Source organism: Danio rerio, chromosome 9 (assembly GCF_052040795.2).
Source record: "Danio rerio strain M-AB ecotype USA chromosome 9, GRCz13ab, whole genome shotgun sequence".
NCBI classification, from domain to species: Eukaryota; Metazoa; Chordata; class Actinopteri; order Cypriniformes; family Danionidae; genus Danio; species Danio rerio.
In genome coordinates, this window is record NC_141029.1 from 46,797,447 (window position 1) to 46,825,361 (window position 27,915).

The 27,915-nt window shown below is 33.8% G+C and overlaps 1 protein-coding gene and 1 long non-coding RNA gene across 5 annotated transcripts in view; one reads left to right on the plus strand and one right to left on the minus strand.

Annotated features, from left to right (window-relative positions):
• The window catches only part of LOC141376198 (uncharacterized), a 36,396-nt gene extending 22,308 nt beyond the window's left edge, over positions 1–14,088 (plus strand). For 2 of the 4 annotated variants that reach the window (XR_015499855.1, XR_015499856.1), the window contains exons 4-5: positions 6,149–6,238; positions 13,437–14,088. This is a non-coding gene — a long non-coding RNA (uncharacterized LOC141376198). The remainder of the gene's footprint in view (positions 1–6,148; positions 6,239–13,436) is intronic. The other 2 variants (XR_015499858.1, XR_015499857.1) reach the window with 1 other exon arrangement.
• dnajc10 (DnaJ (Hsp40) homolog, subfamily C, member 10) lies at positions 358–27,410 on the minus strand. The gene is made up of 23 exons (NM_001083547.1): positions 27,361–27,410; positions 24,337–24,589; positions 23,242–23,407; positions 23,062–23,112; positions 21,224–21,306; positions 20,986–21,117; positions 20,403–20,496; positions 19,376–19,453; positions 19,235–19,278; positions 18,997–19,128; positions 18,810–18,899; positions 18,444–18,554; positions 15,740–15,854; positions 13,578–13,705; positions 11,350–11,466; positions 9,283–9,384; positions 9,041–9,196; positions 7,480–7,613; positions 7,333–7,386; positions 5,191–5,338; positions 1,607–1,729; positions 1,413–1,520; positions 358–728 (listed from the first exon to the last, which is right to left on the minus strand). The coding sequence occupies exons 2-23, from the start codon at positions 24,532–24,534 to the stop codon at positions 717–719; spliced, it is 2,376 nt and encodes a 791-aa protein (NP_001077016.1). The 5' UTR covers positions 24,535–24,589; positions 27,361–27,410; the 3' UTR covers positions 358–716.
• Positions 27,411–27,915: the final 505 nt, after the last annotated feature.

Below are 27,915 nucleotides of genomic sequence, written 5' to 3' on the forward strand. Positions count from 1 at the left end.
TTCAACAAGCTGTTATTTCTATAAAACAATAGTGAATATCCCTCCCACTGAATGGGAACATTTGATTTAACAGGTCTATGAGGACTTTGTGTAAACTCATCGCCTCCTTGTGGCCATGTGGAGAACATTCACACAGTTATTCAAATATATCATCAAGCAAAGACAAAAAATGGTTCAAATAGATGAAATAAACCTGAACATCTAAATAAACTTCACTACAGATTTCATCTATAGCCAGTGCAGCTTTATGCTTTCTCCAGTAATTTGATTTAACGTTAAACTGCATTATAGTTATGGCAAAGATGGCAAAACTAAAACCTCTTCTAGAAGCGCACATAAATAAAAGTGTCCTAAAAATTCAAAATTGACCGTTTAATCACAGAAACCCGTAACGGAGCAGCTGCGAAAAACACATTACAGTCATAAACACAGTTTGTGTTTAGAAATGAAGACACTAGTTGACAGGACATTCACAGATTACAGATAAATAATTGCACTGTTGACCACCTCTTCTTGCATCAGTAACACATTCAGAGGTTCTAGTTGAGTCCTGATTTATTCCCTCTCCGAAGCAGCCGAGGCGAGTCTGCTTTCCACAGTCCATTTGGCAGTAAACAAACTCAAATCTCTCATCAAAATGAGTCCATAAGTGTGCGTTTTCTCCCATCACTGTCACTGCTCCACATGCAACAGCATCTGCAGATCCAAAAGGGGTCCTAAAGTTCATCCTGTAGCGAAGTAAAAGGAAAAGGTGATATTAGGAACTCAATTTTGAGCTGTAAATTAAGAATTCTCTCCACACCACTGAAAATAAATGTATTTACAATTCAAGGAAATCCACTTTTAATTTCTTTTTACACCCGACCTAAATATTTTAAAAATAATTACTTAATAAGCAGTGCTTCTTTGACGTCAAAATTATTAAAATTGAATAAAAAAAAAATCTGATTCAGCATGAAAAGTCAAAAAAATAAAAAAATAAAAAATAAAAATAAATCAGATTTTTATCAGATTCAGCATCATGTCTATTTTTAGGGATCATTCACCCAAAACTGGATATTTTTTCATCATTTATTAACTCTTGAATTACAAACTTGTCCAAATTTCTTTCTTCTGCTGAACACAAAGGAATTGAAAATTGAAAATTTTTTGAAACCTGTAACTTTTCACTTTTTTAGATTTTGTTTGTCCTACTATGGAAGTCAACTGTTACTGGTTTCCCAACATTCTTCAAAATAACTTCTTTTGTGTTCAACCAAAAAAAAAAAAAACACCCTCAAAGTTCAGAACCACTTGAGGGTGACTAAATGGTGAGCACATTTTCATTTTTGGGTGAAATACCACTTTAAAGTGTTTGAAAGACTCCTAAATCAAAAGCAGTAAGATAATCAAATAGGCGACGAGTATCTTACTTTAAGTTTGGACTTTCCCTGTAATGCTAGCTGCTGGAGTCTCTGTCGAAGAATGTCTGCAATGACGGTGGCGTCTCTGCTGTTAATATGCTCTCCTCCTTGATCTCGCTAAGAGTTTGAGACACAAATAACACAGTCAGCACAATATGATGAACAATATGAGAACATTATGATGGCCAATGCTTGAGCTGTACCCTTGTGGTGCCCAAGGTGGGGTAGAATCGGACAGTGGGGTAAGCCTTGATCCCAGCACTCTGGCAGGTCTGATAGTGTGCCTGGCAGTCCACTTTTCCCGCTCGTACAGTTCCCTTCATCATCTGCAGGAGAAGAACAGGCGAATTTATTCATGATTAGAGTACTTGCACTGACTGAAGTCCATGGATATGATGCTGTGTTGCTTTTTGATATATAATAATTGCATCTTCAGTTTAATGGAAAAGTTAAAACCGGAGCAGACATGTTCAAAACAGTATGATCATGTTCTAAAGCATGATTTCAGAATGATAATCTAGACATTCTGTAAAAAACAACACCAGACTGCAAGATGGAACAAGACAACTGATTGAAAAAGCTACTAGAAATATGTAAAGAAATGGAACTAAAACTATATAAGAATTACTAGGAATGCACCGATATGGATTTTTTTGCCGATATTGATAACCGATAACTTGGAGGCCAATAGCCGATATATATAGAGCCGATAAATATTAATATTTCAAAATGTACTATTTTTATAAAGTGAACAGTAAATTTTATTTTAAAAACTACATAAAAGTTTGAACTGCTCTCATGAACTGAATAATCTATAATCAAAGCAAAAAAAAGCTATTATTTCAAAACTGCAAGGTGATTATATAGACCTATATTCATGATTTCACATAAATCAACATGCCAAAATGAATAGCAAATTAACATGTAACTTGACAGTTAAAAAATATATATAATAATGATAATAATAATAATAATTATATATATATATATATATATATATATATATATATATATATATATATATATATATATATATATATATATATATATATATATATTAAAAATATAAAAATAATTGGTTAAATAACAAAATGGGATTTAATTAACAAGCAAGGTAACTATATTTTAATTCAAATGAAAGCTAAGGAATAAAACCAGCTCAAATGTTCTTGAATAAAACATGTTGGAGTAATGTACATATGTACATACTTTTAAAGTCAGAATTATTAGCCCCCCGCTTATTTTTTCCCTTATTTCTGTTTAACGAGATTTTTTCAACACATTTCTAATCATAATAGTTTTAATAACTGATTTCTAATAACTGATTTATTTTATCTTTGCCATGATGACAGTAAATTATATTTGACTAGATATTTTTCAAGATACTTCTATACAGCTTAAAGGGAGATTCAAAGGCTTAACTAAATAATTAGGGTTAGAAGCAGAGTCAGATTTGCCCTCGGAGTCAGATTGATCCAACACCTGAGCACTGACCACAGATGACTTTATGACAAACACAGTGCACAATATAAAGACAGAATGTGAGCTAACCGATCAAACTGAATACGATCTTTCATCAACAACACATGGCAAACAACACGTTGATTGAAACAAATAATCAGATTCCAAACAACCCAACAAGGTGTTTAGCACGTGTGCATCACTGATATTATGTTTACACATGTTCTGTGTTTCTGAGATGATTTAAACCAATATATTTAATGGCACTCTATCAAACATATCTAAAATGATAAGGAACATGGTTACTTACTGAGTTATTAACACACAGCAATAGCACACGAAAAAAAGGACGGACTTTGAAGGAATAAACAATGTGAAGTAAGCTCAGTTATAGTGCACAGGACTAGTCTGAACAAGTTCAACACACAGTTTTGTACAATTATGTAATTTATCGCCTTAAAGATATCGACCTAAGTTTAAAAATAGCATTTATCAGCCGATAACGATATGGCCGTCAATATACAGTATCGTGCATCCCTAAGAATTACATAAGTAGTATATTTGTTGTTGAAGCATTTTCCCCTTAGTGAGATCTATCTAACCATCCATCTATCTGTCTGAAAAAACATATATTTTAAGGGTAAAAAAAGTGAATAAAATGCTACAATAGAAACCAGTTAATAGCTAAGTTTCATTATATAAATACCTGTCATAGATCTAACAGTACATATTTATTGTAATATTTTTTTTTTTTTTTACTTTATTTCTAGAAGTTTTTGTAAAAACATAACACCAAATAATGTACATCATGTATATATGTTGTCTCGGTGTTATTACCTTATACTAACTAGAACATGCACCAAAACACATACAAACATAACAGCAATTTTACAGCACCATCACAAAACAATAAAGAAATTTTAGCCAGACTGATGGAATAAGAAACAAAATAGAATAACGTGTAAAAAGGAAGTGGAGAGAAGAAAAAAATTATACATATTTACAGAAACATTAATAACCTATACATCTAAGGAAGGGGCCCCATGTTTTGTCATACAACTTTTGTTTGCCAAATCTAGAGAAGCTTAACCTTTCCAACTTGAGGGCAGAAACCATTTCAGGACCAAAATATATGACCATAGGTCCTGACTGCACCTTTGCATTTATCACACAGGGGAGAGACAGAAGGATATAGCTTATTAAGTTTGGCTTTTGTATAGTGCAATCTATGCATCACTTTAAATTGAATGAGCTGTAGCCTTACATTTATAGAGCAAGAATGAATACATATTTATTGTAATTTGAGAGTTTCTGGACCAGTAAGTAAAAAATGTAAACTGACAATCCCAGAATTTCTTGTGTAACAATTCACATTTGATGTTATGTGCACACATTTGGGTAACACTTTACAATATTAATGCATTTACTAACAAGAACAAACAATGAACAGTACATTATTTAGTACAATTACAGTATTAATGTTAGTAACGTTAGTGAATTAAAATGCAGTTGTTCTTTGTTAACTCATGGTGCATTAACTAATGTTCACAAGCATGAATGTGGATGTTAATAATGCATTAGTAAATGTAGAGCTATGATAAATAATTGCTCGACAAGTATAGTTCATTATTAGTTCATGCTAGTAAAAACATGAACTAATGAAACCTTATTGTCAAGAGTGACCCACAATGCTTGTTAAATCAAGAAAGGCAGTTAAAATGTTTTTTTTACTATTTTTCTATATACTGTTTATTATTATTAACATCCTCGGCTTATGAAAACTATATTTGTACAATTAGCCACATGATTATAATGATAACAACTTATGTCAAAAAAGAAGAAGACAGAAATATATATGATCGAATGAAGAAACATGGTTTCAGGTGTACATGCAAAACAACTTGGCAGCATTAAAAACAATAATGTATGCGATTGGCTAAAGCACTACATGTACTGCTCTCATTGGTTCAGCTGGTTAAAGTTCATTTGCAGCTATATTTGCATTTGTTTTAGGAAATTTCAATACTTGCAAAGCAGTAAACGTTTGGAAAAACATTAGTTAAGTTCCAAATACCAGATGATCTCAAAGGAGGTTATCAAAGCCCACTACAACAGCAGTATAGTTTACAATATTAAACTATTTAAATATAACCAGGCCAAGCTTATATTTAAAACACAAGATTGAAGTTAGTATGTGCTTGGAGTTTCACTATACCAAAAAAAGTTTAATATTAAATAAATGTCTGGCAGATATAAAAAAAAAATTCAGGGTAAATGCTTTACATTTATCAGATGTCTTCACAAATTTGGCAGAATAAAATCTTACCCTGGCAAGAACTTCAAACTCAGGGGCAAACTGCTGGCATGGACCGCACCACGGGGCATAGAAATCCAACACCCAATGATCTTTTCCTCCCAAAACTTTCCTCTTAAAATCCTCAGGTGACAGATCCACTGAGGCACGAGGCAGTGAGCTATGAACAAGAGAGTCCAAGAGTTAGATTACAAAGGCAAAAAAACTCTGTATCTTAACAGAAACGCAACCAAAATGACTACAGTGGTGGTGCCACTGTAGTTTGTAAGCGGTAGTATCGTCATTAATGGTCTATCTATAATAGATAATGCTGCATGTGGAAAAGTCACTAAAATGCTCGCATGTTTTATTTGAATAGTCTGAGGAACCCTTTAAGGATGCACATTTTCTAATGTTTTCTGAGGTTTCAACACACATCTGAATCGGTTCATTTCTGTCCTGTCAATATGATTTAGTAGCTACAAAATTTGCGTCAATGCCTTAAAATGAATGACTCACAAAAATTTGAATGACTTTGGATTGTTACCTGATAAGACTGAAAAAACAACAACATTTAAAACCCAAAAAAGCAAGAGGAAACATTTAAACTATTTTTGACCACTTCAAATATTTTTGTATCAAATTTCATTTGATATAATTTGTATCTTTATTTTAATTTATTTTTGTTGTGTCATCTATAAAATAAACAACAAGGAATACATTTTAGTTGAAGTGCAAATACTTTTTCCAACAATAAAGGAATTATGAATTAAATACAAGACCTATTATAACTTGTAAAATATAGTATTTTTTGACAATTTTCTTTATAATTTGAGTTATGAATTACAGTATCGCAATACCATTTAGTATCATGATACTTCAACTGGTATAGTATCGTAAGATGAACTAATGGTAAACCGACAACTCTAATTCACACTTGTCTTGTTTGGTTCCACTAAATCAAACTCAAGGTTTTTTCTTCTTTTGGCAGGCGTGAATACAACAATCCCACTCTGGTGCACACCAAACAAACAGACCGAGACTCAATTGAAGAGGTTAACTCTGGTACTTTTTTTTAAAGGTATGAATTAGATCTGACACAATTGACCCTACATGGCCAGTTGATTGACAGCCAGTCATCTGACCAGTCATAATGCTAATATTCTTTTCATATTGTCAGACAGGCATCGTAGTAGCAGGAACCTAGAAAGGCTGGGCAATATACAATTTCATCCTTTCCTGAAACCTAGAGAAGCATATAAAAGTGATACTTTTGTGTAGACGGATCACCATTATCTGTCAATCATGGTGCAGTCACTACTGCTGAACAAATGACATAAAATGTGTCGAGATGGATGAACTAATCATTTCTGGCACAGCCTGCATAACTTTAGTTTATGAAGATGTGACTTGTTACAAGGCAAAATAACCAGTGAACTATTAGAGGAAGTGAAATAATCTTGTTTTTGTTTTGAAATATGATTATTTTGCTTACTCTATTGGCAGATTATTTTGCATCTTTTATGAAAAAAAAAAACTTCATTTTTACTTTTTATTTCTGAAAAAAAAATATATATATATTTTTACTTGTCAAGAAAATTCTTCTTGATTTAAGAATTTAAAGACATTTAGACTAGAAACAAGACAAAAACTTAAAAGCATTATTTGCAGTGTAACCTAAAGACCCAGATAAACAATGAATCGATCTTTACTGTCTCTTATTTCAAACTTGCATTCCATGTATGGATGCATTATAGTTCAGTCTTGTCTTGAGATGCCACCGTTGCTTTTGTTTGTGAATTATTATAGGGAATCAATATGAAACACTTAATATATTTGAATGATCCGAAACTCCTATCTCTTGTAGGCTATACCTTCATTTTTTTTACTGTTGGAATTTCTATTTCCAGTTACACTCACATCTTCAATATGTCCCCCATAACGCATATTGCAGACCTTTATGTCTGCTTCAGAAAATCGACACTGTGTTTGGCCCAGAGTTGAACTAAAGCAAGTGAACTAAGTGAATAAACCCTTATTTGTAACAATTTCTGTTGGCCAAAGCTCCTTTTATTTCAATAGTTTGATATTAACATTTTGCTAAACTAGTTGCACAATTCACTGTGTAGTTATATTTGTAAAAATGGATACTTTATTACTAAGAATCTGACTCACCTTAAGGCCCAAGCCTTGAGTGAAAATGCATCTCGGTGCCATCCATTATAGGTCCTTTTGAAAAAGAGGAATGAAAGAGAAACACAGAATTTGTAGAACTAATCATGAGTGAATGAGTATGAGGTAGAGAAAGTGAGGGACACGCACTGATACTGGTCTCTGCGGTTGCTGTTCTGAGGGAAAAGACGGATTTCTGGGTAAGCTCTGACGCTCTCGCTCTGGCAGAATGAGTGGTGTTTCTGACAGTCGACTGTTCCCACGTTTACAATCCCACTCAGCATCTAGAACACACAGGGCAGTAATGACCATGACAATTTTGCAAGCAATTATGTCAAATTACTGCAATAAATGATTTATCTTTTTCCTTCACATTGAGTGTAAGCTAATTACACAACTTTTTCACAATGTACTTGGAAACATTTATATAATACTTCAGACGTTTAATTCTCAGATTTCGAAGATATATTTTATTGCTATTAATATTATATTATGTGTGAGCATATATATTTATATAATTTGTTACATGGCTGTCAGGAATATTTGATTGTGATTGGTTAATCACAACATTCCAAGATATGTTATTCCAAGATAACAACTGCTAAATAACACAGGCTCAACTGGGAACTTCGAATTACTTTGACCACTGTTGAATACGTTCACATCTATATACTTACATCAAAATTCATTTGCATCTGCTTGTCTGTCACGTCGCATTTTTGAATGTTTGGTGCCATCTTGTCAATTAATAATTTGTAGATTAGTCTATGCCTTATTCAGTCAGCTTTGTTTTTGTCAGCTCTGTTTTTGACTGTTTGGTGCCTTCTTGTTTAGGAATAATACAGAGGTTAGTCTATCCTTTATTCAGCTAGTTTAGTTTCTGTCAGCTTTCAAGTTTTTCACTGCTTGGCGCCATCTTGTGTCTGAATAATGTGCAAGTTAGTGTATCCTCTATCAACTGAATTAGATTCTGTCAGATTTGCCTTTAAGTAAAGAATTAATAAACTCTTATGACTCAGAACAATGTTTTGTGTCAAAATTTTTTGTTTTTTGGCAAGTAGCTGTGTAATAAGCAAGTTAAACTACATCAGGACAGTTGTTTTTGCAGAATAAAGCTCTTCAGTCTAATACAAAATGCTCTGCTTTACTTTGGACACCTGATAAGCCTTGGGCATTATTCTGAGAACAACCTCCTGGATGCACTTTATCCCTAACATAAAATAAATGCTATTATTAAAACCTCAAAGGTCTTTAAAGTTAATTTTACTTTTTAATTTCAATTAAAATCTTAATTATACTTACATGTATTATTAACTGTAATTTATTTTCACCATTATGATTGTGTTTTTTTTACAATTAATAAATAAAAATTAATAACAAATTAAGTTTACAATTTTAATGATCTCATTTATACTTACACGTATTATGAACTGTAATTAATTTTTATTTATGTATTTCTTCTATTATTTTAATTTTAATTTTTTAACAGCAATTATTATAAAAATTAATAATTGTTTCACAGCCTTTTGAATAACTGCATGAAATTTTGCCATTTATAATTTAAAGTGCACAACATGCTTGTTGTGGACAGGCACTTAATCTAGTGTCTTCACATCAATAATAACATCAAACTGCAAAAAAACTATAATAAGTAATGCGGTAATGCATTAGCACTGCACTTGCTGTCAGTGTAATGTAATAGAGCAGGTACCCGTGCCATTCTCCTCCACTCGGGCAGCAGGGCCTGACAGGGGCCACACCACGGGGCGTAGAAGTCCACCATCCATGTCTCTGAGGACTTGCGTCTCTTCACTAGCTCCTGGAAGGACTCTGGGCCCAAAGTCACAACCACAGGGTTCACCAGGTCCTGTGCAAGACACAGCCATCTGTTACATTGAAACAGATATACAATGTGCATGCAGTATTATATGATTTATAGTTAAGTATACTGACCTCTATAAACTCCAGGATGCCGTCTGCAGAGTGATGGCCCTCATATTCATGGATGCTGGACTTGTTGAAGATTACAGTTGTTGGATATGCGTGAATGTTGTACTGAAGAAAGGGAAGGTGAAAGAGTTGAGAACTGGATGTCATCTGCATATTCATACCTTGGTAATATTAGCTTGTTATGTAAGTCTATCCTAAAATAATTTTAATTAGAAGCAAAAGCAGGGTGAGGTCTTAAATGTTGTTTAAAAAATAATAATAATAAAAAATGGACGTCAAAACATTGCTATTGCAAGTAAACAATACAAATAACAATAATGGGGAAAATGTACATAAACATGCCTGAATACATGGCAACTTCTGATACATTTTTTTGAATGCCCAAACAAATGCTTCAAATCACAATGTAATCATGTGATTAATTAAATTGTGATTTGTTTTATTTCTTGAACTACTCATGCCATTTCTGCCACATTTAAAATAAACAAATATTGTCATTTAGATATATTTTGTTGAATAAAATAACTTTTTAATAAAGCTAATAATAAATATCTTTTTAAAGGTTAATATTCATTACACAGCACCAATTTTGGGGTAATTGGAGTAAATGCCAATTTTTTTTTAAATGACAAGAAGTAAAAACATTTGTTATTGTGACCAATTGGCTCTAAATGACAATTTTTTTTTGTAATCATGAAGAAACATTCAGACTTTTTTTTTTTTAGAATCAATTTTTTTTAGCCATTTCCTCAAAAACTATACCTAATTAATTCTAATAACTTTCTAGAGTTCGCTTTAAATTTGCAATAGCTGTAATAATTTTTAATGACTAAAATAATGGAATACTAATAGACAACATTAAATAACATCAACTATTATTATTTTTTACTATGCAAAACTATGTTTGTTCAAACTACTTAAATAAAATCAGCTGAAACAACATTTCTTGAGGAGGTTTAAGTCAACTTAAATTATTTGTTCACGTTATCCCAACACAATGTGAATTTTACAGTGTATTGTCGTCATTATTATTTTGATTATATATTATGATAAATATAAAATATGTAGTAATTACCATTAAATCTAACATTATATTAGTTGTGTAATTTTGCTGCTAGTGGTGCAGAAGAAACATACCGAAAATGTATTAAGTCAAATGCTGTGGTTTCCTGTAGCAAAGATTAGAAAGATTTGATGATTCTATAAACACATTCTACATACAGATCAGTTCACTCAGACAGGAAGCTAATGAGGACCGTAATCCTATTAAGAGCATGCTTATGCAGGAAACCACATTAAAATGCTACAGACGTTGAGCACATGCAGCCAATAACTTCAGATCCAACAGATCAACCTTACAGTTTTAAGTACAGTAGTTTGGTTAAAGCTAGAAGTGTTTTCAGCTGTGTCTACTAGGCACATGCGCATCAATACAGCGCCTTTTTATGTTTCTATACAACAATAAATTCAGCTTTTCATTACTGTAAGGGGTAGTTTTAGGGTATAGACCTTAATAGAACACAATAGGATTGACTGTCACGTAAAGACATAAATAAATCAAAAGCCCAGTTGGAGCTCAAGTCCTACTTATTTTGGAGCTGGCTCAGACCTTCGTTTATTCCTAACTCTGCAGTTTTTGCAATATTTTCAGTAGGGCTGCACAATATATCGCTTTAGCATCGATATCGCCGTGTATGAGTTGTGATTGTAGTTGATCAGCAATAAAGACTCTACAGTGTTATTTTACATTACCTTTGATTATTCATTTACTGTACCTGAATATCTAACTACTGTTTGACTCTTTGGAAAAACCATAAAGCACTAATTATTTCACTTTTATTTTTGCTCTATTATGTTTATTTACGATTGCAATTTGTTTGATTCACTCCACTACAAGATTATTCCAGTCAATCTAAATGTATGATTTTATTCCAAACAGAGCTATTCAAATCATCAGCTGAAATTGTATTCAAATCTCAATATATATCAGAGAAAATATAAATATGGCAATGTCAGATTTTACCCAATATCGTGCAGCCCTAATTTGAGGAAGGGTGAATGTTTCAGTACCGTATTGCAGAGGCCTTCGTGAATGGTACAGTCCAGAGTCCCAAACTTCAGCTGTCCGAAGAGCTGGATTGAGGCTTTCCTCAGCTCTGGGAGGAGAGCTCGGCATGGCGGACACCACTGTGGGACAGATCCAATATTAATAACAAAGTCCCTTTAAAGCAAGTCATTTCACTCAGCGGCTATTAAATCTCTAAAATTGCTTGCCAAGCTTACATTTCATATTAAGAATCACCCATGACATTAAACATTAGTTTCATTTCTAAACGTTCAAATCACACCAAGTCTGCAGAAACTCACATCTGGCCCGAGCCCTTACCCTGGAGAAACCGGTCTATAGCGATCAATGGTTGGCTCCCATACTAGGAGGCGGGGCTTCATTTACCATATTGACGTTACACTTTTCCCCATTCAAAACTATACGAGTGACATGTCTTGTTTATTCTATATTCTATTATTGATAATAACCACCAATGATTTTTCAGATATTTCAAACAGAGATTCATTTTAATTCATTCAGTTTTAGAGATTCATGTTTGTTTTGAACATAGCACAATTCTATTTTTGGTTTGTTTTAATTGTGTTAACCAAGCTTCTTATCCTATGAGAAGATGATTCACTTAATTATTAGTGACTTTTATTCATTATTATTATTATTCATCACTTGTCTGTATGCAGTGAGGAAGAAATGTATTCATAGATCCAAAAGTGAGTGTTTTGTTTGTGCTTTGTTGGAGTTTCTGTGCGAGGTTTATTAGGAGGATTCATATTTGTTCAATAATTTTATTCCTTGTTGTTTTTATTTCTTATTGTATGATTATTTTATGAGTCTATTCTAGCATTCAGCTTGATCTTATGAGGAAACAGAACTATTTTATGTTTAGTCAGTTTAGTGGCAAAATCAAGTTCAGTCATCTGAAAATGAAACACTTTAAAAAGGAGTCGTGGCACCCATAATTCCCCATAATTGGGGAATGACTAAATTGTACTAAACTTTACGAATGAGATCATATGAATTTATATTTTCTTGTTTATATAAAGCCGTTTAAATTACCATTGTGCAATAAATGTGCTATATAAATAGACTTGGCTTATATGTACAAAATTATCAACAAAAATGCCATTCATTACATTCATTGTTTTCAATGCGTTAAAATATGAACAACTGTGCATTTATATAACATACTTTATAACAGCAGGTTTACTATGTTTATATATAACTTTAACCGTTAAAAGCTAAAAGTAGGGCCAGAAACATTTTTTTTAGATTTCTGCAGAGAATTTTTTTTTAAATCTGCAGATTTCTGCGGAATGATTTTGGGAGTATCATAACTTAATATATGAAATCAAAATAATACCTTTTTACCTTTTATTTAATGTTTACAGTACAAATCCAATTAGATCTACTTATTTGGGAAACAAACCAAGCCTCTCATATAATATATCTACTAAACAACAGAAAATATAACTTTTAAAAACTGTATTGTAAATAAATTATATGTACATTTTTATATTTGACAATAATATTATTGAAATTAATATTAAAAACTAATATAAATAAATATAAATGTACACACATTTAAACATGTGAATAAATAGACTGAATGATGGGCTAAGATTCTGCAGAAATCTGTGGATGATTTCAGTGGGCCCAGCTATTAATTACGAATTAATTAGTTAAAGTTATTGTAACTAATATAATTATGGAAACTAATAATCTTAACTTTTCTGAATTTGATTGTAATGCAATAATGTGCCCCTTTTGTAAAGCTACTTTGAAACAGTAACAGCTGTAAAAAGCGCTATACAAATAAACTTGAATTGAATATTTCTTCATTATTAATAGCAGACATTGGGTATATGTGTTTATGTAGGTGCAAACCATGTGGAAAACCTGCTTGTTTTGTTGTGTGTAATGATGAAATTGCTGCATACATTTGAAAGAAGCTTTTGTATTTAAAGAGTTTATTCTATTCTATTCATCTTCAACAGAGAATGTTGTGGAGTATTAACCAGTGGGAATTCTTGACCTTTCAATGTTCAAATTACACACTGTGGCAGTAATGTTCACTCTATGCTTGCCTCCGCAGATCATTTCTCACCGTCCTGAGCTTGATGAATCAACCATCGGTAGGAAGTTGCCATGGAAATGTGAGTGTGTGTGCAGCAGATAATCATTACTGTTCAAATGTATGCTTGAGCAGAGGATTTAAATGCATGGAATAACTCACAGGAGCAAAGAAATCAACCAGCCAGGGCTCCTTCTCATGATTGGGGAAGTTCTCAGGCCTCAGTGTGGTGACGTGGGCATTCACGCTCTCTTTGGCAAAGGCCACTACGTTGTACAGAGCATCCTTACCTGGAGATTTGACAGAGTAACAGGCATCACAAAACACATTTTATAACAATGGTTATTTGCTAATAATACAAATATTTGCTAATTTAGAACAACGTTAAGAGATTTTTAATGTTCTTGGTTAGTTCAAGTGTGCTTTCACAATAGCACTTTTGGTCCGCACCCGGGTTTATTTGACGCCAGAGTTTGGTATGTTTAGCTACAGTAGTGTGAACACTGTCTTTCTTTGCGCATCCGCAAAACATAGCTGATCCCACATTAAAGACATGGTCTGGGGTACGGTTCATGCAAACTCTGGTCTAGTTCACTTCTGATATGAATGCAGTCGTACTAAATAATGGATGTGAACCGTCAATTCTACAACAAACTTTGGTTTTCATAACGTTCATTCGTGTGTGTGTGTGTTTGTGTGTCTGTGTATGACCTAATGTTACATTGGTGACAAGCGAGACTGACCCAGTGCAAAAGCAGTGATAATGTCTGCTTGTTTCCTCAAAAAACATCTTCTGCAGACATTGCGTTATGTTCTGAAAATTTATAATATTTTTGTGGCAGATAGACGCAAGTTGCTCTTTGTATGTTACCAAAACCAAAAGATTCAGTAAATCAAAATGATTGTGATGTGTGTACCATGTGTAAATGGCCATCATCTAGCAGCTGTATACACAATAGCAGCTCGATGACCCAAGCGTACCCAGGTTCAGAAGGAAAAAGACTATGGGTGTACTCACACTATGTACAGTTGCCTTGAACCAGACCAAAGCATGCTTGTCCCCCCTCCCATCTCCCCCGAAGCCCCGCACTCACATTACATTAGGGCCTGGGCATGCTTACGTCATCGATGAGGTGCTGTTCAGTAAGTGCTTTCGCTCAGCACAATGGAGGTTTCTCCAGTGTAATTGTTTTAGCCGTTTAGGATGCGGTGACACACAGTCAAATATTTCGCTGAACAGATCCGCCACTTTTGACGCTTATAAACAATCATAGAGTGCTTGTGCTGCAGGAATTAGGTTTGCTGAAGGTGCAGCTGTGGTGCAGTGAGGGGTTTGCGTCTTTAATAAACTACAACAGATTGCGTTCATTGAACAGTAAGAATGATTAATAAATCCATATTTAACAGTCCCTTAAAAGTCACATCTCGCTTTCAGTTTCGGGCTCAGGCACGTTTTGCACTCACACACACACGAGCCTACCGCGCCAAAGCCCAAGTAAACTGCGCTTTGGCCCACCTCTTCCAACTGGGCCAGGGCCAGCCAAGTGACCCGTGCCTGAGCCCGATTCGAGCTAACACACTTCTCAAACGATGCAGGAAACGGGCCTGGGTACAGTTCGGATAGCATAGTGTGAGTACACCCTATCCGCTTGTTAAGTGGTGACGTGTTTGTGACGTATGTATACTGTTTCCGGGTCCAAGCCGCCATTCATTTGAGTGGAGAAATCATTCGTTTTATGATCGCGTTTTATTCCTATCACACATTAAAGTAGATTTTACATAAAGTCATAGTGTACACAACAATCTCTGGGCTTGCTGCATAACAAATACCAAAATTTAACCAATTTATAAAACAATGAATCTCTTTCTGGCCATCGAATATTAGGCATGGACATAAATTTTGCGATCGTGACTTTCGAAAGTATTAAATCGCTTTGTAAACGTTTATTATTACCATTTCATGAGTCTCCCTATTCAGTTGAATATAGCGCTTGGACCCGGAAGCCGCTCCGCGTGACGTCACACTTAACAAGCGGATGTGAACACAAATCAGCCAAGAAGGTGGCAAGGGGAGGGTAACTGAATTTGGGAACTGACCCAAGTGTTAAAAAAACACGCGAAAAGTGTTTTAACCATCTGGTGCTGGTTTTAGACCTTTTTTTTTCTTTTTTTTTTATTTAAACCACATTTAAGAAGTTTTTTTTTTTGCAGAAAGAATTTTATATAAAGATTTTTTTCTATACGCATCATTCATACATCAGAGCATTAAAAAGCACTTGTTTCAGTTATTAAGATTAGTCCTATTAAAGCTTGTCTGAACTCACCATGGTGGATCTCAAAATCATGAATTCCGACTCCTTTAAAAACCGCCACGCAGGGCTTATGTATGTACAGAGAAGAACACAGCTCAGAATCTGAGATGCAGTCCACTTTCCCCACCTGTGCAAACAGATTAATGCAATGAATCAAACACATCATCAGTTATATGATCAACGAACTGTGTAAAACAGCAGTAAAAACAGAGGTGTTTTCAGAATGCATGTTAACCTATTGTAGTTGAGATTCAAATAATATCATGTATTTTTATTTATTGTCAGCAAAAAAGGCTATTTTCATGGCAAAAAAACTATTTCATTAATAAATAAACAATTAAAAAAACCCAATCAAATAAATACATAAATTAGATTAATTAACGGTAATACTTGATAAAAATTTACAGGTGGCACTGCTGAATATCTCCTTAAGTGAGTTCATTTCATAAAAAACCCTTCTGCAGTGGCCAAAAGCAGGCTAGTCCAATAGCAGTGCTTCCCACACAGACTTTACTTGGGTAGGGAGAATAAAGTATATTTAGTGGCACATTTTGTATTTTTTCACTTTCATTAACATCCGTAAAAAAATGTTTGTATACGCCCAATATAACCAAACATCTGTGATCCATTAAGTAGTGGAAAATCTTCTCTCGTTTAACCGTTTCATTCTGTGTTGCTGAGAACTGTGAACACTCCCACAAGACGTCCCTCTCACGTGCTCTGCAGACCCACAGAGATGTTCCTTTTAAGGATTAAATCTCCTAAAATGTCCGGGATTCAACTTTGGCTTTTGCTCTCTAAAGCTTGTATATGTTTTTTGCATCGCCTTTTTACGTAAGCCTACTTTTTACTTGGCTTCGCAGCTGACTGTGCATGCACAGTAACCAAAGAGAAACATTAAATAATTAATTTTTCTTTTTATCTAAATGACTCACTGAAAAACTAAAACGAAAAACTTTACTATATACTTAGAGAGGGTGAAATGTCTGGTCTAAATAAATGCACGTTTTTAGTAATGATTAAAGGTGCAGTAGCTGATTGTCTTCTGAAAATTATTTTGTTGTGCTGGTTAAAAGTCTCTTCACAGTCCAATTCACCTTATTCTTTGCCGACGAGCGGGCGCAGCCATTTTAATCTTTTTGGCTCGAGACTTCCGTTCACTTCCATTCATTTTTAGACATAAAAAACTGCTCGTTTTGCTGTTTGATGTTGCAAACTGATATTTTCTTATTATATTCTTCTACTTGGTCTGTATAGTCATGCAAACATTTGTTTGTAGAGCAAGTAGTTGGACCGTTTTCTTCCATTTATTATTCGTAGTCATTTCTCCCATAGGCGACTGAATCGGAAGTTCTAAAACAATCGTGAAAACAGGCGCACTTACTAAACTGGATAAACTAATAAATGTTCATCCAGTTAAATATTGTCGGGCCGACATCTCCCATAATTCCAATAAGTAGCTCAAACTGTCTGTCAACAAATGCAGATTTGGCTTTTGCGCATCTGTTCACGCATATCCGCCATTAGCGTGTGCACACATAGATAATCGTTCATGACAAAAGCACATGAGACAGTCACCTCTGCGGCAAAATCAAATGCTGAATTGAAACTTTTTAAACTCCTGAATGAATATTGGAGTTACTTTTGCACGCTGGAGAAAGGACGATACTATGGCTAAAGTATTTCTGTTAGACAGGTAATGTTCTGTTTTAAAACTATTTTAGCTTCACACAAAGCTGATGCAGATGTTGTCGCTTCAAATGGGTTATATGCACAGAAGTGTTGTTCACCCACTGAAATCCTTGATTAATATGAGTATTTTCAGTTTCATAAGGAACTTTTACAGCATTGATGATGTAGATTCTTCTTTAGTTTAACAACAAAACAGAAGTAAATAGCGCTATTCCGCCTAGCCTGCTATACTGAGCTGAAGTTGGTTTTATATTCACATTGGGTCATTTCTGAACAATGACAGCCATTCTGAACAATGACGCCCTGCCGATATTGTTTACCTCTACTCTGAATATTCATTTTGAAATAGCATGCAAGTATGGCTAAGTAATAAGTGTAATTCCTGCACGCCGCGAGCCAACCACTACATACACTTCTAACTGGCGAATGACATAAGCTAGTGGGTTGTCTGCTGTCGTGTTGCTATGCGTGCGTTCGCAATTTCAAGAGGCGTGGCTTTAAAACAGTCCCCTGCCGCCCAAAGCTAATATGCTAACCGATTAGCATTTTGGCAGATCACCTACTGCACATTTATCAACGCATTTGCCTTATTTAAATAATCTACAAGTTTTAATCTTGTAAATATGACAATTTTTAGAAATATTGTCTGTTTTTAGAGATATTGTCTGGGGTTAGGGTTTGATGAAAAGTACTCAAGCCGGGATTCGAACTCGGAATGCCCTCAAGTGCTACGGCACTATATGTCAGCGCGCTAACCACTAGGCAATTGCGCTGATTAAATTAAATTTTTTAAAACAGAATAATGGATCACTTTAATAAAATACTGACGTGCAGATATGGTACACGGCACTATATGTCAGCGCGCTAACCACTAGGCAATTGCGCTGATTAAATTTAATTTTTTAAAACAGAATAATGGATCACTTTAATAAAATACTGACGTGCAGATATGGTACAACAAAAGAATTAAAATATTAATAATACACAATAAATGTATAATTCATGAATAACATTTATCAGGAACCTGTATATGCGAGTTCTTCAGAAGAGCGTTGAGTTTTTTATACTCGTGTGAAGCCAAATCGTTGCGTCCAAAAGAAAAACTGACAAGCCATCGGTGATGGGCCAATTTATGCTGAAATGACAAAGTTAAAGAACATATTTAGACAATTATAAAAGTAATAAGGTATATTTCACGAAACTTCCAAACAGAGCCACACAATGATATCTGATCTAGTTAGTGCGTGTCAGTTAGTGTGTAAACAGAGAGATACTGCAGGTAGTGCTGGGTGTGGTACAAGACTACACTCACTCGACTGCAAACACAAACCTATTATGTACAGCCTTTCCTTATTCTCTTGATATGCATTGCAGTCACTTGCACTCTTACCTCAAAACTGCTCTTTGTGAGAATCTCCAGGTCAGGAAGATGCTGCAGAACTTGTGCATATATTTCTTTAGTATCCAAACTCTGAATAAACTGCAAGGTTGGTCAAAATTTAAATGAAAAACACCCAATTAGATCCGATCAATTAGAAAACAATGCATCTAAACAGGATATACAATAATTTACCCACCAATACACTGCCTTTCTGAGTGAGAGAACTGCCTGGAGGGAAGAGGGCTGTAGTGCTGGTATTGATTTCAAAGCTCTCACACAGATCCGCCTGTTTGGTGCAGTCCATCCATCCTACATTAACTAAACCGTCCTGTATTGTAGAGATTACAATGTTCATTTATGCTCACATGACAGTAAGAGCCATTATTAAATGTTTAGACATTGGAATTGAATTTAGTAAAACAGGGAACACTTACCAACATTCCTGCTAGCTTCCGTCTTGTCTGTGATTCCAAACAGTCTGTGAATGAATCTCGTTTTAGTGATTTTTTAAAAGATGAATAACAGGGATTTCTAACATTATTTCTAACATCTAACAGGATTAGTTGTAGTCTCACCTCCAGTGTCTGCACAAAAAGTTATCAACCAGCCGATTCTTTCAGCAAATGCTCGCTCAATCTCACTATAAATGTTGCCTAAAAATTAAATACATTATTAAATACACAGACAATGCTCAGCATGAGTCAGAGGCAGTACAATATTACAGCAGATAATAATATTTTTAGCTTCTGGTACTGTTCACTTGGCCATTTTATTACATGGAATGAATATGCCAGTAGGTAATTTACAATATTTATACACAAAACATTTCTGTAGTTTTAAAACTGGGATAAACACATAACATGCTAAGTAACACTTAGCACTACATAAAATTTATCAACAAAAAAAAATTTGTTAATTTAGCATTTAACCCCTTAATAAATACACCACTTTCATTATACACTCATTGGCCACTTTATTAGGTACACCTTACTAGTAACGTATTGGACCCACTTTTGCCTTCAGAACTACCTTAATCATTCGTGGCATAGATGCAACAAGGTGATGGAAATATTCCTTAGAGATTTTGGTCCACATTGACTTGAAAGCATCATGCAGTTGCTGCAGAATTGAAGGCTGCACATCCATGATGCAAATCTCCCGTTCCACCACATCCCAAAGGTGCTCTATTGGATTGAGTTCTGGTGACTGTGGAGAACATTTGAGTAAATTTTCTCTGTTTCAGACCGTTCTCTGTAAACCCTAGAAATGGTTGTGCGTGAAAACTCCAGGAGATCAGCAGTTTCTAAAACACTCGCCCGTCTGGCACCAACAAAAATCACTTTTTTCAAAATATCCCCATTCTGGCATGTCTTGACCATGTCTACATGCCTAAATGTATTGAGTTGATGCCATGTGATTGGCTGATTAGAAATTTGCATTAATAAGCAGTTGGACAGGTGTACCTAATAAAGTGGCCAGTTAGTGTAAATAACAGAATCATAACAATCTCAAAAGAACATTTAACTAAAACACTTGCATTAACTCTTTATTTACTACATCACCTTTGGCTTTAAATGAAAATATAATTATAGTATTAAATACCTTGCCATAGTTCCGTCACTTTACTCTTCACAAACTGCATTGCAAATTTGGTAAGGCTTGATTTTGTTCTGTCATTGAAGTATTTCTCAGGATTCTGTTGGCAAGATTATGTTTATTATTTTGGATGACTACAGACATTAAACATATAAATGAATATTACATTCATTCTGTACATACACATGAATTGCATACTAATATATAATTTGAGCATCTATAACGCAATGTGTGTATCTGCAATAGCTAAATCGCAGGATTAGATTATTTATTAAAGATTAAAAGATATTATTAAATATAATTTATTATTATTAATACAATGATGACCATAATAATTTACATTTGATTGTTCAATTTCTGTACTTGAATACTGTTAGACTCCCCAGAAAATCATAAAGCACTGTTTAGTTATAATTTATGCTGATGCATAGCATAGAAAAAGTCTTGATCCTTCCAGGTGATATAAATGAAATAATTCCAAATAGAGCTAATTATATTAATTCATATTGCAATAAATATAGCATAAAGACTAAATATTGCACTGTAAGATTTTTCCAATATTGTGCAGCCCTATGGAAAATGCTCTTACCATTCCTGCTCTGAACACATAGAGGCTGGGGTAACTGTTGATGCCTTTACTGCGGCACAACATGCCATTATCACCACAGTTCACAGCACCTATCCGAATCACACCGTCCATTTCCTTAGCAAACTCCCGCCACTGTAGGGTTGATTCACACGTCAGTCAGATACAGTACAGTGTGACTATAATAATGAAACGTGTGAGGAGAAAGTGATTGTAAGTGGGAGAGAACAGAATTACGCACCGTAGGGGCAAGATCGTGACAGTGTGAGCAGCGTGGGAAATAGAAATTCACGAACCAGACCTCCCCAGAATTTACAGCTGCATCTGTGGATAAAGACAAAACCGGTGTGTCAACACTTAAACACTGGCAGAAGCTGCTCAGGAATCTATTTGACCACTGCAAGATCAGCTTAAAAGAGGTCATGGGTGCGTTTTAGATCTAACTTGATAATTAACAGGCTGTTGAATTGAGTTTTTGTCAATAAATACTAAGCACATTTCCCCCTCCAATTCTCATTGGTTAGTATTAAAAAGACAATAATATTTCTTTTAGTTTGCCTGAAACAATTTAGTTTTATTTAAATTTAAAAACTGCTACAATCAATATTTTTAGTCCCCATTAAAATTATATACATACGTTTAAACACACAAACACACATACATAGTTCTTTTTAAGAACTTTCGTAATTAACATAATTAACTTCAGATAATACTTTAAACTGTCCTTTAAGCAGAATACTAGTAATTTATTTAGCCAAGTAACTAGTAAAATATGACATACTGTCATCATGGCAAAGACTAAAGAAACTAGTTATTAATATGCTGAATTAAATTCATTACAGGCCGATAGCGTTGCCTTTGCAACCTTACTGGCTAGACGACTTATTCTTATGAATTGTAAAGTCAGCAGCTCCCCCTTCTTATCGGCAATGTATTTTTGATTTCCTGCATACTTTTTGGATGGAAAAGATTCGATTTGCGATAAAACAAAAGCCAGAACAGTTCAAGTCTGGAGCCCTTTTCTAAATTTTTTTAAGGAGACCTTAACCTTAATCGAGGATCTTAATTGCCTTTCTATCTTTCTTTTCTTTTTATTATTTCTTTTTATTTCTTTATTCTTTTATTTTTGTTATCTTATGTTTGTATATCTTTGTGTATAAATGTGGAATTTTATCTTTATTTATATACTTGTCTTATATGTCTGACCAAAGATGAATCTAATAAAAAAAAAGAAAAAAGAAATTAGTTATTAAAACGTATAAACAAAAATTAAAAATGTCTTTCTGTTAAACAGCACTCGGGAAATATTTAAAAAAGTATTACAATTTCACATGAGGATGAATAATTTACTGTGTGTGTGTGTGCATACACATCAGCTTGCAGTAAGTGTGAGTCCTAATGCCCCATTATATCGATGGGGACTCTACACTGCTCCATGAGCGCTGTCTTATGGATAAGACTTTAAACCGAGGTCCTGACTCTTTGTGGTCTTTAAAAATCCCAGGATGTCTTTTGGAAAAAAAAATTAATAAAAATAATAGGGGTAAGGGTTTAACCCCGGCATCCTAGCTAAATTTGCCCCTGGCCTCTGTCCACCATGACCTCCCAACCATACACATATCATAATTGGCTTAATCACTCTGTCTCCTCTCCATTAATCAGCTGGTGTGTGGTGTGCGGTCTAGTGCAATATGGTTGCCATCAAATCATCCATGTGGATGTGTGAAGCGCTTTGAGTGTCCAGAAAAGCACTATATAAACGTAAGGAATAATTGTTATTATTACTATAAAAAAAAATTTACATTATTTAATTCACATTTAACTGTATGGTTTATTTTTTGCTGAATTAAAACTCCAAAAGTATTTTATATGACTGTGATGCATTTTCATGTCAGGATGCATAATTTGTCAAAATTGAGGGGACCAAGCTTTACTTTTTATTAATATATATATATATTTTTTTAAATAATCAGAACATGTTTTTGTAAGATTCAGTACAGCAAGCTTTTTAAAAGCTTTTTTTGTCTTAAATAAATGCATTCCATCACCTATTCCGGGTCAAACAGCATCAACACTTACCAAAATCTCCTCTGTCTAAGGTGGTAATTTCTGGATCATCGTCATAAATTCCTGAAAAAAAAACATGATTTTCCTTTGGTATAGAGACAAGCACAGCATACTTTACAACATATTCACTTTTGTACTGTAACACTTTAAAATATCATCCACACAGAACACCATGCAGAAAAATGTAATTACCAAAATCATATCTGTAATAATTCCAGCTTTCATATCTTCCTCCCTGCTGTTCATCTTGCAGACCCTTCTCTCCATATTTATCATATTTCTTCCTCAAGTCCTCATCCTTCAACACCTCGTAGGCCCGATTGATCTTCAAGAACTTGTCGTGGGCTGTTTCATCATTCTGACGATCACAACATTCTCAATTAAGCATACTACATGAATAAAATAAGTATTGAAAAATAAATATTGAACATGTCATGCTTTTTCCAAGTTAATATATTTCTAAAGAAGCTGCTGACATAGAATTGATCCAGATTTTGGTAAAAACTCAAACAATCCGAACATAGACACACACAAAAAAAAAAAACAGTTGTGTGTAAAACAAAGGAATGAGACAAGAAGAAAATACTGAACTTCTGAAATGTACATAGTACTTTGTATAAACTGCTTTCTTTTAGTAATGACAGCTTCAAGATGCCTCTTGGAGAATAGTCACATGCATTGCTCAGATGTAATTTTTTTTCTCATACTTCAACACAACTAAATATCTAGATGTTTCTGATTTCAGCTGCTCACTGGGCTTTCCATGCCTTTTTACACCTTCATTTCTTCATGTGTTCAATTTTTCCCCCCTGTGTCATTTTAATCTTTTAACTTAAAGGGATAGTTCATTTAAAAAAGAACATTCTGTCATCCTCTACTTACCCTTTACTCGTTCCAAACCATTATTGGTTTCTTTTGTCTGTTCTGATATTTTGAAGAATGTTATAAACCTGTAACCAGTGACTTCCATTGTATTGGTTTTTCCTATAATGGAAGTCAATGGCTACAGGTTTTCAGCTTTCAGAAATGTATGTTCTTTTTTGTTTAACAGAATAAAGAAACACATGAGGGTTTGGAACCACTTGAGTGAGTGTAAATAGTGAGTACATTTTTAAGTTTTGGGGTGAACTATCTTCTAAATTTCTGAACTAATTTGTTTTTTCATTGTGTGTATAAATTGCTTTGGTCTGTTTAAAATTTCAAATATATTTCCTTAGTAAAACAGTGACGTGTTCAATACTTATTTTATCCCGCTGTATCTGACCGGTACAAAATAAATCGACTTACAGGGTTTTTGTCTGGATGCATCGTGAGAGCGAGCTTTTTGAACGCCTGTCGGATGTCACGTGTGCTAGCTTCTCTCGAGATACCCAAAAGCTTGTAGTAATCTTCATCGGAGGAAATGGAAACGAAAAGCCATACTGCGATGAAGGCAAACAGCAGAGACTTCCTTGAAGGTGTTAAATGATTCAGGATCATCTCCATTGTTGGTGTAGAAGAACTTCAGAGGTTACAGATGTGTGATGATCAGCCAAGACACCTTGATGAAATGAGAGTGAAAAAAAGAGGAAGAGAAGTGTTCACAAATGCAGCGCTACTGGAAATGAACACGTCAGTGTTTACAGAGGGCGGAGCAACTTTCTTAAGCTGTCTGTCATAATCCACATCTCTAAACATTCTTTTTAAATCCTAATTAATCTCAATTCTAATATTCAATACTGTAATAACCCAGTACAGTATTTTAGAAGCATCCCACAGTGTTGTGATGAAAACGCAATCCTATTATTCTAACACAAGTCTAAATGCAGTAGAATTAAAATAATATTTTAATGATCATTCTGCTACCATTTCTGCTTGCACGTTACACACATCAATTCAATTTGGGAATTACATTTTTTTTTATAATTATTTTTTAGGGGTTTTCAAATTTATTATAATATAAGACATTGGCAATTTCAGACTGGAAAACATTGGGAGAAAAGAGAGAAGAAGGATTAGAAAAGAGAGAGGAAGGATTGACTTTACGTCGGCACACAATATTATTATGACTGGGTATCACATTTTCAATTTAATTTAACAATTTATGAAGCATTAAAATTTCTATGTATTTTAGATATTAAAACTGGAAAATGACAATTTAAATATGTATATTTACATTTTTTATTTTGCACCAAACTATGCATTTATGTGACAGAGTATGCAAATTTAAATTGGGAAACACATAGAGTGTTTACAAAATAATATTGCTATTCATGTGGTTTAATACAGTATAGGGGTCAAAAATCAACACAATAATACAATTTGTGTCTCGTATAATTTTTTTCTGAGCAAAAAATAAAGACCCATGTATTTTTTAACTATGATTCACAAAAACACCCAATAAAACATATTTAAATTTTGTAATTATTTAACCCAGTAAACAATATGTCAGGTACAGCCACACAATATTGGAAAAATATGACATTGCGATATTTGATTTTTCTATATACTGTATGTACAGTTTTACCAAATGATTGAATAGCACTATTTTAGTTTAAACACACAAACTTTAGTTTAGTCACGCTTTATTTTAATGTTCACTTCTCGCTTTTTGCAAACCATTAACTATGACTTTTGCTTCTACTCCTAATTTGCTTCTTATTAATAGATATTAAGGTAGTTTAGATGTTGGGTTAGGAATGTAGAATAAGATGATGCAGAATATTTAGTTTATAAGTACTAATAAGCAGGCAATATCTCAATAACATGCATGTTAATTAGCGATTATTTAATAGCGAGCATTGGTCCCTAAAGTGTTACCAAATGTTTTATTTTAGATTGATTGGGATGATTCTGTAGGGAAGTGAATGATGCATAAAATGTAATAAACAAATTATAAGCATAGACAAAACAATAAAAGAAAAGATAGAAGTGAAATAAGTCTTTATTGTAAAAATAATGCAATAAAATTACTCTTTATTGAACTTGTGCCTAAATACTTTAATCTCTCTCAGAGCTTAAAAACATTTACAAAAACTATCAAATTTGACTATGTTGTGGTTAAACTGCAGTGACACCACAAATCTTGTGTCATGACTTGCATATCTACTGTAAGCGATTTGACTACTGTGGATGCATACATTACGATATTGATGCTGAAACTATATATATATATATATATATATATATATATATATATATATATATATATATATATATATATATATATATATATATATATATATAAATATAATGCAGCCCTAATGTCTGGGATATTTATGAGAAGAATCCTTTGACAACAAACCAAAAGACCAGAGAACTAATTATTCATCATTTAAACTGTGTCATTGTCCTTCAAACCACAAGATTTTTCCCATTTTAGTAAAGAGTTTTAATAAAAATGTATTATGAAAATAAGTATGTCATTTGATTTTTACAAATATATATTTTGTGGTCAAAGATCACGAAATATTATTCCATCAATAGTGACATCTTTCATTTTACTAAGGCACTTGCATTTACTTTCTCTGATTGAAATATCTTCAGTAAATTTAATTCAGTCCAAACACTACAATCTCATATTGAGTAAGTTTAAGCCAGTTCAAGAAATACCACAATGATATATAAATTCTTATACAATTCTGAATTTGGCGACATGTTGGCTCAGTGGTTAGCAATGTTGCCTCACAGCAAAAGGGACCCTAGTTCAAGTCCCCATGTTGGCGTGGGTTTCCTCCGGGTGCTCCGGTTTATCGCAGAATTGGTATAGGTAAATTGGCAGTTCATTCCACTGTGGCGACACCTGATTAATAAAGGGACTAAGCTGAAGGAAAATGAATGAATGAATGATACAGCTACTTCACCATGTAGTATTACAGTAACTTAAATGATTCTATATATAGTAAATATGCTTAACTGACAATCTAGAACGCAAAACAATCTACACAAACATCGATTACAAACAATATTTTTGTACAGTTAGCCCGGTTTGAAATTCACACTTTCTAATATATAAAGTTTATTAGTTTACTTAGATCAGATCCTGTTAGACGTCTAACTTACAGCTGAAGCAAACTAGTGAGACACTCGTCTGTTTATCTTAGTAACTTACAACTGCTCAGTTCTCTCTCTAGGGTCATAATTTAATGTTTATAATTGAGATAATGAACACTGATGGGAACACTTGAGCCAGTAGCGTAAGTAAACCGTCAGCTGGCTAATTACTGCATTCCGATGCAAACTTTTGATCGAAACACACAACAAGTGATTGCTAAAGATACACGGAAGTGACATCGACATCTGTGTTATGTGTTTGTGTCTCTATTTTCTTACCTTTCGTCTCACTCTTTAATGTTGCTCCAATTTCGCACAGATGATCATCTTATTTTTACTCACACCGGTGTCTGCAGCAGAGTGAAGCAAACGACGGAAAGAGAACAATAAACCCGGAACCCGTAAGTAAAAGATTTTCAAAATAAAAGACATGTTCAAAACAGTTTTGTTTCCATGGACGTCAGAGATGTTAGCGATTTTTAAAATAAAGGATATAATAGTAAGCATATCAAAAACATAATGATGTCTAATAATCATTTTGAAATAATTTAGTCTAATTTTAACTAATCTTTTAGCAAACACAAAAAGCTGAAACAAAAGCTATTTGTTTATGGGAATTTGGGACAAATTTGTTCTTTTCTGTTTCTGAAACTTATATTCATGCCATAATCTTTTCCAGCTTGTCATGCTTTTTGCCTGTTTGGTCAAACAGCAATTCATAGCTCGGAGCTAATATCTATACTGCACAATAGGGCCTAAAAAGATCCACAATAGACTTTCTGGATGGACACATCACTGCTTTCCTACTCTCGAATGCTTTATTATATCAAACTT

Excerpts from the sequence above, each read along its gene's own strand:
- dnajc10 (NM_001083547.1), bottom strand. The coding sequence starts at position 24,534 with ATGGAGATGATCCTGAATCATTTAACACCTTCAAGGAAGTCTCTGCTG. Across the intron at positions 23,408-24,336 it reads TGCATCCAGACAAAAACCCT|AATGATGAAACAGCCCACGA; the intron begins GTAAGTCGATTT and ends TGTGATCGTCAG. Across the intron at positions 9,385-11,349 it reads ACGAAGGCCTCTGCAATACG|TACAACATTCACGCATATCC; the intron begins GTACTGAAACAT and ends CCCTTTCTTCAG.